At 46.2% G+C, this 12926-nt stretch overlaps 1 protein-coding gene across 1 annotated transcript; it reads left to right on the top strand.

Moving 5' to 3' along the window:
• Nucleotides 1–899: 899 nt before the first annotated feature.
• Nucleotides 900–9334, top strand: lsm5 (LSM5 homolog, U6 small nuclear RNA and mRNA degradation associated). The gene is given in 5 exon segments (NM_001292247.1): nt 900–957; nt 2441–2536; nt 5089–5116; nt 6826–6898; nt 9058–9334. Coding segments are annotated over 5 exon segments (273 nt in total). The 5' UTR covers nt 900–914; the 3' UTR covers nt 9091–9334.
• Nucleotides 9335–12926: the final 3592 nt, after the last annotated feature.

The following is a 12926-nucleotide window of genomic DNA, read 5'->3' as shown; positions in this document are numbered from 1 at the left end:
AAAGATAGATTGTTGGAATGGAAAGCGTACTCTCTCCCTGGAGGGCTGCACCCTGCTTACCTAATTCTGTAAAGAATTAGTCGTGGGTTGGCAAGAGCCAACACTTTGAGACCCGAGTGTGCATTGGGGATAGTGCTGGAGTCCAATCAGCTAAAACAGCATAATTTGCCATTGATATCGCTATCCGACAAGTTTTCCCACTGCTTGTCCAGCGGGGACCACCCTACCCGTTAGGGCTTTGACTTGCATGGTTAACAGGAGCCGAGTGGGAAGAACCCTGCCCCGAGTGACTGGTTCGCCCTTCCAAGTCCTGCCGATGAGCCAGGCTGGCTGTGCTGTCATCAGCAGAGCCCTGGAATACTGTGGACCTGCCCGGCTCAGGAACTAGAGACCACCACAGAGGTCGGCCCAATCCCGACATTCCATTGCCAGGCATGTCACCTTGGAGCCAGTCCAGCTTCGAGGAGACTCCACTTACCTCCCCCCCTCCGGGAGGATAGTCACGATACTCGTTCAACATTCGACAAGTGCGGTTTGCGCCTCACCAGGTGGATGGTAGACACAAGGAACTCAAGGTGGGACACAAGGAGCTTCCCGGTGGGCAACGCAACTCAGCGTGAAATGCACGAGAGCATTGCCACCATCTTCCTGTCCGCAGCTCAGACCCACATCCCTTCCCACTGAGTGGTGGTTCCACCAATTGGAGGTGTGGAGTTTGAGCAGCAGCTGTCCCCCCCTCAGGGCTAAGTGACAAAAGGGTGAGTGGGGATTCAGCCACAACTTTGACACTATTTGGGGCTGAGAGGATCTGTCCACTTGTGCGCAGGCGCCTGTGTTATCGGCTCTCAGTTGATCGGGCGTTTTTGTCTGAGATCGATTAGCCGAGTCTGAGCCTCGCTCTGGTCTCAGACAAGATGGCGGTGACCGTTACCAACCCGAGCCAACTGCTGCCTCTGGGTGAGCAGAGAGGGGGAGACAGGGGGGAGACAGGGGCAGAGAGACGGGGGGGGGGGAGACAGGGAGGGGGGGAGAGAGTCAGTGAATGGGGGGGGAGACGGGGGAGACAGTGAATGGGGGGAGAGTCAGGGAGGGGGTTGGGAGAGTCAGAGAGACAGGGAGAGGGTGGGGAGAGACAGGGAGGGGGTGGGGAGAGACAGGGGGGGGGTGGGGAGAGACAGGGAGGGGGTGGGGAGAGAGACGGTGGGGGGGAGAGACAGGGAGGGTGTGGGGAGAGAGACGGTGGGGGGGGGGGAGAGATGGATGGGGGGAGAGAGGGAGGGGAGAGAGAGATGGGGAGGGAGACAGGGGTGGGGGAGAGAGAGATATAAAGAAACACATCGAGAGGGCAAGAGAGGGAGGAATATAGAGAAACGCAAAAAGGACAGAGAAACGCAGAAAGCGGAGGTGGGGGGATAGAGAAATACAGAGAGAGAGGCACATGGGGAGGGAGAGTGCAGTCGGATGAGCAGCCAATGTAGTTTTGTTATCAATTTCCATAATCGCTACTGGTGTTTTTATTGGGGAGTCACTTTACCTGGCTCGGGGTTTTCTTAGCATTTCAGGATATCCAGAATTTGCAAATTCTTAAAATAATTTAACAGAAAATCCAACATCAAAAGACTGTTTACGACTTTGCCAAATTCTGGGTGCACTGAAATGCTAAGAAAATAGAGTGCAATTACTCCCTGTATATTTGTCATTTTAGCAGTACTGCTATAGTTGCTGAACTAGTGAAATTTCCAGCGTTGTGCTTCACTCACTCACACACCTGTTTTGTTACTGTATTTTTTTTTAAAAATGTATCATTTCCCCTGCATTGCATTGATGCTGGTAATAGAATAAGTGGAAAGCTTCGATTAATTGTTCCTGTTCCACAATTCATTTTCTTAATGGGATCTTAATGAATTTGGAGTTGTTTGCGTGCTCTAACCTGCAAACGTGAGAGTATTTTAATGTTAAAACAGAACCAACTGAAGCCCTGGTGGCTGCTGATTCCAAACCAGACGTGAAAGTCACTTCCAGATTCTGTATTTTTTTGTCTGAGTTGACCTTGGCGACATCCCCTCCTGGTGCCATTCCTCAAAGGCTGAGTAACGGATCTCTTAACAGTGGTTTCAAGTATTTTATTTTTAAAACAAGGCTCCATAGCCTTATGAAACCACACAGTCTACATTGATTGATTGATGCAAGCTGAATATAATTGAATATTGTTGAGGACTGGAGTGCAAAGTAAGTGATGCTTTAATTTCCATCCCACATTCCACTTTTAGAAAGGCAGCAGAAGAGGGCAATGATTCAAAGCTTGTGAGGGACAATTTTAGAGCAATTAGTGGTTGAGACCAGAACATGCAACCATATGTAAAAGTCTGAAGGTTGTTTCATTTATTGTCTTCTTGGAGTTAGCTTATGTTGGATTTATACTGTATATTTTGTTTTTCAGAGCTTGTGGACAAATGTATTGGCTCAAGAATTCACATTGTTATGAAGAATGATAAAGAAATTGTAGGAACATTATTGGGTTTTGATGACTTTGTCAGTATCCTTTCAATGAAAAACAAATGTTTCTAGATTAGTATAGATACAGTATTTAAGATCAATAATTTGTGTGACAAAAGTTCTGCAGGATTCATGCTTAACTTTGTAGTTCACTCCATGCAGATGCTTTATGAGTAGTGGATTCGATTCCTGGGGTCAACTGGTTCACTGATATGATTTTGAGCACCAACCTCATGTATTCCTATGGGCTTGGGTGCGGGGAGGGAATCAGCCATCTCATAAATCGCTTCCCTGGGTTGGGAAATCCCTGTCTGTGCAATCCTAAAATAATTATCCATTTTTGTCCCTCCAATCTCCTCAGCAGCATGGGTCAAATCTGGCCTAACGGTCCACCGACAAATCTGGCTGAACCTCCTCAAAATCTACCGCTCCACTCTAGCCTCGGCCAAGTCGTCCTTCTACTCCAGGATAATCCTGGAGGCGAAGGACAACCCCAGGCGACTGTTCTCTACCACATCCCAACTCCTCCGTCTCCCCCGCCACCCCGCGCAGGTCATCTCCTCCAACCTTCACTGCGAGGAGATGCTGGATTTCCTTGAATCCAAGATCAAGGGAATCCGCTCCACGGTCACTTCCCCTCCAACATCCACCCACCACCCACCCCTTCCCTCCCACACTCCGACTCCTACACATCCTCCCCTACACACCTTCGTACCCGTTTCCCCATCCTCTGTCACCAAACTCATCCTCTCCCTGAAACCTACCACCTGCTCCCTTGACCCCATCCCCACTCCACTCCTTATCTCCCAGCTCCACCTCCTTGCCCCACATATCAAAGACATCGTCAACCTGTCCCTCTCCTCTGGCTCTATTCCCATTCCCTTAAAAACTGCCACCATCACTCCCACCTTAAAAAAACCCTCCCTTGATGCGTCGCAGCTATCAAGCTACCGGCCCATCTCCAACCTCCCCTCCCTGTCCAAGGTCCTTGAACGAGTTGTCGCCTCCCAGCTGTGCTCTTTCCTCTCCACTCATTCATTATTCAAACCCCTTCATTCGGGTTTCTGTGCTGCCATTAGCACAGAAACTGCCCTGGTCAAGGTCACCAATGACATCCTGACCATCTGTGACCAGGGCTCCCTCTGCCTCCTCCTCCTTCTCGACCTATCGGCAGCATTCGATACGGTCGACCACGCTATCCTCCTCCACCGCTTGTCCTCCCACCTCAACCTTCAAGGCCCTGTCCTTGAGTGGTTTAGGTCGTACCTCTCCCACCGTCTTCACTTTGTCTCCACAAATGGCTTTTCCTCCAGCCCCCGCACTGTCTCGTGCGGTGTCCCTCAAGGCTCTGTCCTCGGTCCCCTCCTCTTCACCCTCTATATGCTCCCCCTCGGTGACATCATCCGCAGACATGGGGTTAACTTCCACATGTATGCGGATGACACCCAACTCTACCTTTCCTCCTCTACCCTCAACTCCACGACCACCGATGTCCTGACAGCCTGCCTGTCCGACATCGAGTCCTGGACGAGAGATAACTTTCTCCAGCTCAATGTACGCAAAACTGAGGCCCTCCTGATTGGCTCACGTCAGCGCCTCTGCACCTCAGGCGCTGACAGCATCAGCATCCAAGGCTGCACTCTCCACCTCTCAAAGCCAGTCAGAAACCTCGGGGTTCTGTTCGATCCTGAGCTGTCCTTTCTCCCCCATATCCGCGCCACAACTGGCACCGCCTTCCATCACCTCCGGAATGTCGCCAGACTACGGCACTACCTCACCCCTCACGCTGCTGAAACTCTGGTCCACGCCTTTATCACCTCAAGGCTGGACTATGGGAACTCTCTCCTCGCCGGCCTTCCCGGCACCTCCCTCCACAAGCTGCAGGTCATTCAGAACTCTGCAGCTCGTGTACTGTCCCGCACCAGGACCACATCACTCCCACCCTCGCTCACCTCCACTGGCTCCCCATCCCCCAGAGGATCGAATTCAAGATCCTCACCCTCACCTACAAGGCCATTCACGGCCTTGCTCCCTCCTACCTCTCCGACCTATTATCCCCCTACTTAACCGCCCGTACCCTCCGTTCCTCTGGCTCCGGTCTGCTCCACATCCCCCGCCCCAACCGCCCTACCATCGGTGGCCGGGCCTTCAGCCTCTCAGCCCCGAGGCTCTGGAACTCTATCCCCCAGTGCCTTCGCCGCCTCCTCCCTTTCCTCCTTCAAGGCCGGTCTCAAGACCTTTCTCTTTGACCGTGCCTTCAGCTCCCCTCTCGACTCTCTACCCCCTTCTCGCTCCCTCCCTTCCCTCCCCTCACCCTGACCATTTCCCCCCTGCTCGGGTCCTGACCCAACTGTACAGCGCCTTGGGACGTCCTCCCGACGTGAAAGGCGCTCAACAAATGGAATCTTGTTGTTGTTGTTGTTGTTGTTCTTTGCCACCCTTTGATTTTACACACAGCATTTTCTGAGTGCAGAAACATACAAAGTGGCTGGATTGGGGAGCCTGGGATTTCCCAGATCTTCCAGTAGTGTAAAAGTTAATCAAATGCCTGATCTTAAGGGAAAAATATGCTGTCTTAACTCTGATTCTCAGACATGGTACTTGAAGATGTCACAGAATTGTAAGTATTTCCTTTGCCTCTTTAGGTATTTGAGTTTATTAATAGATGGTAGGGTAACATCTAATACTAGACAGCTTCATATTAGGGCTGTAACTTTAATGGGGAGTCAACTTGACTTCAGTGCTTTTTCAGAAAAATATACAGATCACACTTGCCTCAAGGGGGGATGAGCACATGAGTTTTCCTTCACTAAAGTTGTTTGCTCGAATTGTACAGTTCTGATCATAAATTGCTGTAGAATGTAGTCCTAAATAGTAGGCAGTTTTTTTGGGGGGATGGGGGGAAGAAGGATTACACCAGAAAAACAGCAGAGAGAAATAATCAGTCTGTGGGGAGATAGAAAGAGAAAACACATTGGTGAAAGACACTAAGAAATAAATGAATTGTGAATGTCGAATGGTAAAAATGAGCAGAATATAGATACAGTAATTTGGTTACAAAAAATCATTGCATCTGATGTAGCCCCATTCATGTCAGGAGGACATCTTAAAAAGCTTCACTGGAATTACTGTGAAGTATTGTGACTGTATTTCTAGGTGAATGTGGCTGCTCATTTGGGCACACCAATGTTCCACAAGCAGCCATGAAATAAATGAGCAATTTTATTTGGGAGATTGTTGGCCCAGACGCTGGGAGAAACTCCCTTATCATTTTGAATAGTTAGTGCCATGCAATCTTTAACAACCACCTGAACAAGCAGTCGGGACTTCAGTTTATTACAAAGTGCAGCATGTATAGTACTATTTGCCTGCCAGACTAGTGTACTGTACAGGTTTGCTGATTTCTACTTGTGTGTTTGACTTAGCCTTCAATCATTAAACGAGCCTTCAATACTCAATACTAATTTAGTTACAGTGTTGCTTCTTTGTAAGTGCTGGAGGGAGCACTGTATTGTTGAAGATGTTGTCCTTTGAATAAACTGAAGTCCCGACTGCTTGTTCAGGTGGTTGTTAAAGATTGCATGGCACTAACTATTCAAAATGATAAGGGAGTTTCTCCCAGCGTCTGGGCCAACAATCTCCCAAATAAAATTGCTCATTAAAACATATGAGGACATGCACATTGTACAGATGCATTAGTTATGTGTAAGTCGTATATAATCTGACTTGTGCATAACTTGTATTTTGCATAAATTATTAAATCTTATGTTCGTGACTGTATTTATCTCTATTGGATAATAAGTCTTCAAACATCCCATGACTGCAACAAATTACTTCCACATTTATCTACAGTTACCACACTTGATAGTAATTACTATAATAAGGTTTGATGTGTTTTGCTACGATAAAGTGTTATGAATGCAAGTTTTAAGTTTTATATGCAGTATAAACTATTTCAGCCTTAAATAATTGCTGCTTCAATACTTAATTCAAATCGTTCCACAACTCGCCCCATCCAACCATTGCGAGCTTCTTCACCCATACCGTCCTGGCTGCTCCCTTTGCTCAGCGAACGTTGGCCTACTTCATGTTCCCCGTTTTATCTGCACTACGATTGATGGCAAGCTTTCAGTTATTCTATCCCCATTCTCTGGGTCTCCATACCAGAAGCCCTCCAAATCGTTCCCTCCCTTGTTGGCTCATTGGCTCTTACCAGCTCGGGCGCCCAGCCAGCATTGTCTGGTGTTTTGAGACATCCGCCCAACATTAAAAAGATTTGTATAAATTATGATGTAAATTTATTCCAAAAGTTTTCCTGTTTCCTTGTAGTGAGATCACACCAGAAGGCAGAAGAATTACAAAGCTAGATCAAATCTTATTGAACGGAAACAACATAACAATGGTATGTAGTGTGGAAGTGAAATAATGATTGTAATGTTCAAGCATTTTTTAATTTAATAGATTCAATATGCAGTGGACTTAAAAAATCATCCAAGATGATTAAAATCATTACAATATGTGAACTACACAGATTTAGTGAGGTTTGCATTAGTAAAGCTACTGAAAGATCAGATTTATTTTACTTTTGTAATATTCATATTAAAGAAGAAAATTAAATGATGATAACAATTTTACAAAGTTTAAGGTTCACCCTGTCCTTGCTCTATTTTCTTTTTTCCATCTTTTTTCCTCTATTTCCTCTTAAGTTTATTACTTTTTTTTCTCTGTCTAATCTTCATTTGAAAATCTTTTTACTTGCCTTTTTCTGCCACCATGGATACACTGACAATCTGGAGGGGGTGAGGAGGGACATATTTCTAAACAGTTTTATTTTCTTTGCCTGAAAATCTGCTTTTCAAGTCTGGTTCAATAACCATTAAAATGTGCATAATGTTCAGGTACGCTGATACGCGTCGTTAAAAAAAAAAAGCTAAAGCATGAGGTTAACATGGAAATTGTTCAGTGGTGCTGACAGCGTACGGGAATAAATTGATCAGTGACGCTCGGAGGACCAAAGAATGATTGGAAATGCTGGATCAATGTGAGAAATTTCTCCAGTGGAATGTGAACAACAAATTCATTAAAACCAGGAAAATATATAAAAACATTCTGTAAAGGAACAGTGACTTTGGTTGGGTAAAGCATCCATAATCGATAAAGCCATCTCGGACCACCACTTCATCTCCCTCAACGTGACATTCTGAACATCTGTGATCAGGGCTCCCTCTGCTCCTTGTCCTCCTCGACCTCTCTGCCGCCTTTGACATTGTCGACCACTCCATCCTCATACACCACCACCTCATTACTTAATCTTTGCGGACTTGCCCTTGCCTGGTTCGATTTCTATCTCTCTCACTGTCTCCACTTTGTTGCCTCTAATGGTTTCTCCTCTAGCCCTCGGACTGTCACGTATGGCGTCCCCCAGGGCTCTGTCCTTGGCCCTCTCCTCTTTAATATCTACATGCTCCCCCTTGGTGACATCATCCACAGACATGGGGTCAACTTCCACATGTATGCGGATGACACCCAACTCTATCTTTCTGCCTCCACCCTCAACTCCAGGACCACTGCTGTCCTGACAGACTACCTGTCGGACATCAAGTCCTGGATGAGGGCAAACTTCCGACAGTTGAATGTGAACAAGACTGAGGCCCTCCTGATTGGCTCGCGCCAGCGCCTCAGCACCTCAGGCTCTGGCAACATCAACCTCCATGGTTGCACACTATAATTCACCAAGCCAGTCAGGAACCTCGGTGTCTTGTTTGACCTTCAACTGTCTTCTTCCCCACATCCAAGCCATGACCCGCTCTGCCTTCCCTCACCTCCGTAACATTGCTCGACTCCGCCACTACCTCACCCCTCAGGCCGCTGAAACTCTTGTTCATGCCTTCATCACCTCCAGGCTCTACTATGCAAACGCCCTGCTTGTCGGCCATCCCAACTCCTCCCTCCACAGGCTGCAGATAATCCAGAACTCTGCAGCCCGTGTCCTCTCCCGCACCAAACTCCCCAAGACCCCATCTCCCCCACTCTTGCCTGACTCTACTGGCTCCCTATCCTTCAGAGGATCCAGTTCAAGATCCTGGTCCTCACATACAAAGCCCTCCATGGCCTCACCCCACCCTACCTCTGCGACTTCCTAACCCCCTACCAACCCACCAGTTCCCTCCGCTCAGCCGGCTCCGGCCTGCTCCACGTCCCCTGACCCACCCGCCCCACCATTGGCGGAAGAGCCTTCAGCCACTCTGCCCCCAACCTCTGGAATTCCATGCCCCAATCACTCCGCTTCAACCCCTCCTTAGCCTCCTTCAAGTCCCACCTCAAAACCTTCTTCGACCATGCCATTGGTCACCCCCCTTCCCCTCCCCTCCCTTCTCCCCCCTGACCCCAGCTCGGGTCTGAAGTGCTGTGCACTGTCCAGCGCCTTGGCAGTCCTCCTGACGTGAATGGCGCTATACAAATGTAATGTTGTTGTTGACATTTTTTCCTTTTGAGTTTGTGGATGTAAAGCATTTTACTGTAATTATACTCTGATATTAATAATTTCTTTAAATCTTTCAGCTTATTCCTGGTGGTGAAGGTCCCGAAGTATGAGTGGATCCCCAGACTTTCAAATGGATGATGTTCTAAGTCTCTACGGTTCAATCTTTCTTCTCACCTTCACTATTACAACCATTTTTTAAAGCAAATGTTTAAAAGGTTTATTTTTTATTTTCAGGAAGTTTGCATTTATTTTTTATGTTTGAATGGAAAAAAATAGTTTCTAAAGTGAGGTGTGAATCATGATTGACTGTATGTTTTGTCTGAAAGATGAGAATAAAATATTTCTTTTTAAATTAATGTTTCAGTTTCCATTATTTTGTCAAAATATAAAGTCGAACCACTACCTCTGTGACCTCCTAACCCCCTACCGTCCTCCGCTCAGCGGGATCTGGCCTGCTTTACGTCCCCCACCTCACCACCTCAATATTGGCAGGCAGGCAATCTGCCACTGCCCCGACTCTCTGGAACTCTATCCCGCAGTCCCTCCGCATTGCCCCCTTCCTTGCCTCCTTCAAGGCCCATCTCAAGACCTTCCTCTTCGACTGTGCTTTCGAGCACTCTGCTTCCCAACTCTCCACTCTCCCTGATCCCGACCCCTAGCTCGGGTCTCAAATTCTGACTGTCCAGCGCCTTGGAACGTCCCCCTGACGTGGAAGGCGCTATACAAATGTGATTTTGTTGTTACAGAATATCTCTCAGACATCAAGTCCTGGATGAGAGCTAACTTTCTACAGTTGATTTTGCAACCGTCAGCGGTGGAGTGAGTGAGGAGGGGCACGCGAAGCAGGCTGGAGCCTGCTGAGTGGAGAGAACGGGCAAGATGGTAGGGGGTTAGGAGATCACAGAGGTAGGTGGGAGCAAGACCATGGAGGGCTTTGAAAGTGAGGACCAGGATCTTGAACTGTATCCCCTGTGTGAGGGGACCAGTGGAGTTGGGCAAGGATGGGGGTGATAGAGTCACGGAGCCTGTTGCGAGAGAGGACATGGGTTGCAGAGTTCTGGATGATCTGCAGCCTATGGAGGGAGGAGTTGGGGAGGCCAACAAGCAAGGAGTTGGTAGGGGGTTAGAAGTCACAGTGGTAGGGTGGGGCGAGACCATGGAGGGCTTTGTAGGTGAGGACCAGGATCTTGAACTGGATCCTCTGAAGGATAGAGAGTCAATGGAGTTGGGCGAGAATGGATGGTGAATGCTGTCAGGAGAGCCTCAGTCTTGTTGACGTTCCAACTGTAGAAAGTTAGCTCTAATCCAGGACTTGATGTTTGACAGATATTCTGTCAGGACAGCAGTGGTCCTGAAGTCAAGGGTAGAGGCAGAGCGGTACAATTGGGTGTCATCTGGATACATATGGAAGTTGACCCCATGTCTGCAGATGATGTCACCAAGAGGGAGCACATAGATATTGAAGAGGAGGAGACCAAGGACAGCCCTGAAAAACGCCGCATGAGACGGTGCGGGACTAGAGGATCAACATAACGTGCATATGTATAGCATCTTTCACAAAGGGTGAGCATCTTGGAGCTTTTTCAGATATAAAAGAAAGCAGGGGTGGGGGAGATTTTCAAATGTTGACCAAAACATTGGTTAAAAAGGGTTTTGAAGGTAGAGGGAGAGAAAGCAAATTGAAAAATTCTGCAAGAGCCTCTGAAGGGCAGGTGATTGGTATCTGTAGTCTCAAATAGGAGTGAGAAATACTCTACAAATCAGAATCCATAGAGTGAAGGGTAGGGGCAGGAGAAAAGGACTGAAAGATGACACAGATAAGGAGGGGTGAGACAGTGGAACTGAGAGCACTGGGAGCTGTAATTCTGGCAGTAGCTATCACAGGTTGTCCTATGTAAGCTTACTTCTGCATAATGAAGCTGATAATGTTATGATAATCACTCTATCATTTATAAATATCTGACGTGTTCAATTAATACATTCAAAGAAAAATAAGAAAAACGTGCAAGTCAAATTGCATGTTAGTGCTGCCTTTAATTCATCTCATTTTCAAAAATGTATGCAGCCTTTAATTTCCAATAGAACTGCTTTTATATGGATGAAAGTAAGTTTCAATTACTACGCATGCCTAATGTATTGTGAACTTTAATGCACTAAGCTACAGTACATGAATAACTCACTTGTTAGCAATGCATTTTGCTGTTGTACTTCATTTGCCTCTATAATTCACTACAAAATTACACATTGAGGATGGTTAAACATATGACACTGGAGACATCAATGTCTAATGCTAATGTAGATTATGGTCAAGACTGCAGGCACATCCTAATCAACACACTGCGCTAAGCTTTTCTCCAAACAAATCTTTGAAGTTGTGATAGTACAATTCAGGCACTACATATGCAGTTTGATTGCAACTGTGTATTTGTTGACAGCCAATTTGTGAACTGCAATGTTCCACAGTCAGGAGGTGGATGACCAATTTAACTAAAGGGTTTGTATGAGGTATTGCTTTGTGAAAACTGGCTGCTGTATTCATCCACAAATAAAATCACTGCACTTTATAGTAAAAATTCTTTGAGACATTTTCAGACATTTTGACAACATGAAAAGCTGTTATTATTATCTGCCTGAACAAGTGGACCAGACCTTCTGCAGATTGGCAATAGTGTAACACTCAACCTTCTCAAGGTCTGGGTATCAGTCTCGTCTCAAGTTCCAATGCGGGGCTTGAAACCCAAACCTTCTGACCCAGAGGCAAGCGTTCTACAAACCAAGCCAGACTGACATCTGATGGTATGGGGAGCCATGGAATTGTTTGTGGGGGAGAAGGCTTGGTGTATCGAATGGGCTTCTTATGTAAATGTACCAAAAGTTATTAAATAGTAGCTTTTTAATATGTGATGTGGATAAGATGCAACTTTAATAGTTGGCCATTAAACATAGTCATTTTATGAAATGTACGATAGTAATTGTTCATAATGTAAGATTAAATAGTTAACCTTTATATAAACAGTCAAGAAAAACACACCTCAAATTCAAAGTTATTGTTAGCATAATTAGTGCAGATTATTTTTTAATAGCAAGTAGGACTGCTGGAATGAAAACTATTCATATTCATTGACACTAGATGTCACTATACAGATGACCAAAAAGTGATACCGTTACAATAAGTCTTAAAGAAATTATGATTTTTTTTAGATAATAGGCTAGCTGAAAAATAAGACTTTTTGATCACCCTGTAGTAATATTATAGTGTATTATATTATAATATTATATTATATAATATAATATTATAGTGTTTGGCTTGTTACAGTACCACTAGCAACAGACCACAAGCTGAAAAAATTGCACAATGTCCTTCAGGGAATTTATCAAGGCAAACAATATCTGCTTTGTCTGAGAGGGAGTCAAAATATTTGAAACAGAATAGTTACTAATTTTACGCAACTACACTGCTGACTTTGTGTTCTGAAATGGTTTGTGTATATTGCACTCAAGGGGAGTTAATGAAGTGGTCAATGACATTTCTTCACTTTGTGATGGATATACTTGGAGACTCATTGGAAACAGGAGTGATGTGTAAAGATTAGAGAAGAGTACAATACAACACAAAATGACATTTGTATAGCGCCTTTCACGTCGGGAGGACGTCAGGGATTCAAACCTGAGCTGGGGGGTCGGGATCGGGGAGGGTGGTCGAAGGGCATGGTCGAAGAGGAGGGTTTTGAGACACGCCTTGAAGCAGGCAAGGGAGGGAGTGAGGCAAAGGGAATGTAGGATGAAGTTCCAAAGGGTGGGGGCAGAAAGGCTGAAGGCTTGACCGCCGAAGGTGGGGTGGGCTGGGCGGGGGTCATGGAGCATGTCACAGTCTGCTGAGCAGAGGGAGCGGACAGGTTGATATAGGGTCAGGAGGTCACAAGGTAGGAAGGAGCAAGGCCGTGGA

Source organism: Callorhinchus milii, unplaced genomic scaffold, assembly GCF_018977255.1.
Source record: "Callorhinchus milii isolate IMCB2004 unplaced genomic scaffold, IMCB_Cmil_1.0 Scaffold2, whole genome shotgun sequence".
In the NCBI taxonomy this organism is placed as follows: Eukaryota; Metazoa; Chordata; class Chondrichthyes; order Chimaeriformes; family Callorhinchidae; genus Callorhinchus; species Callorhinchus milii.
Note: the sequence above shows the minus strand (reverse complement) of the source record. Positions and strands in the feature narration are given on the sequence as shown.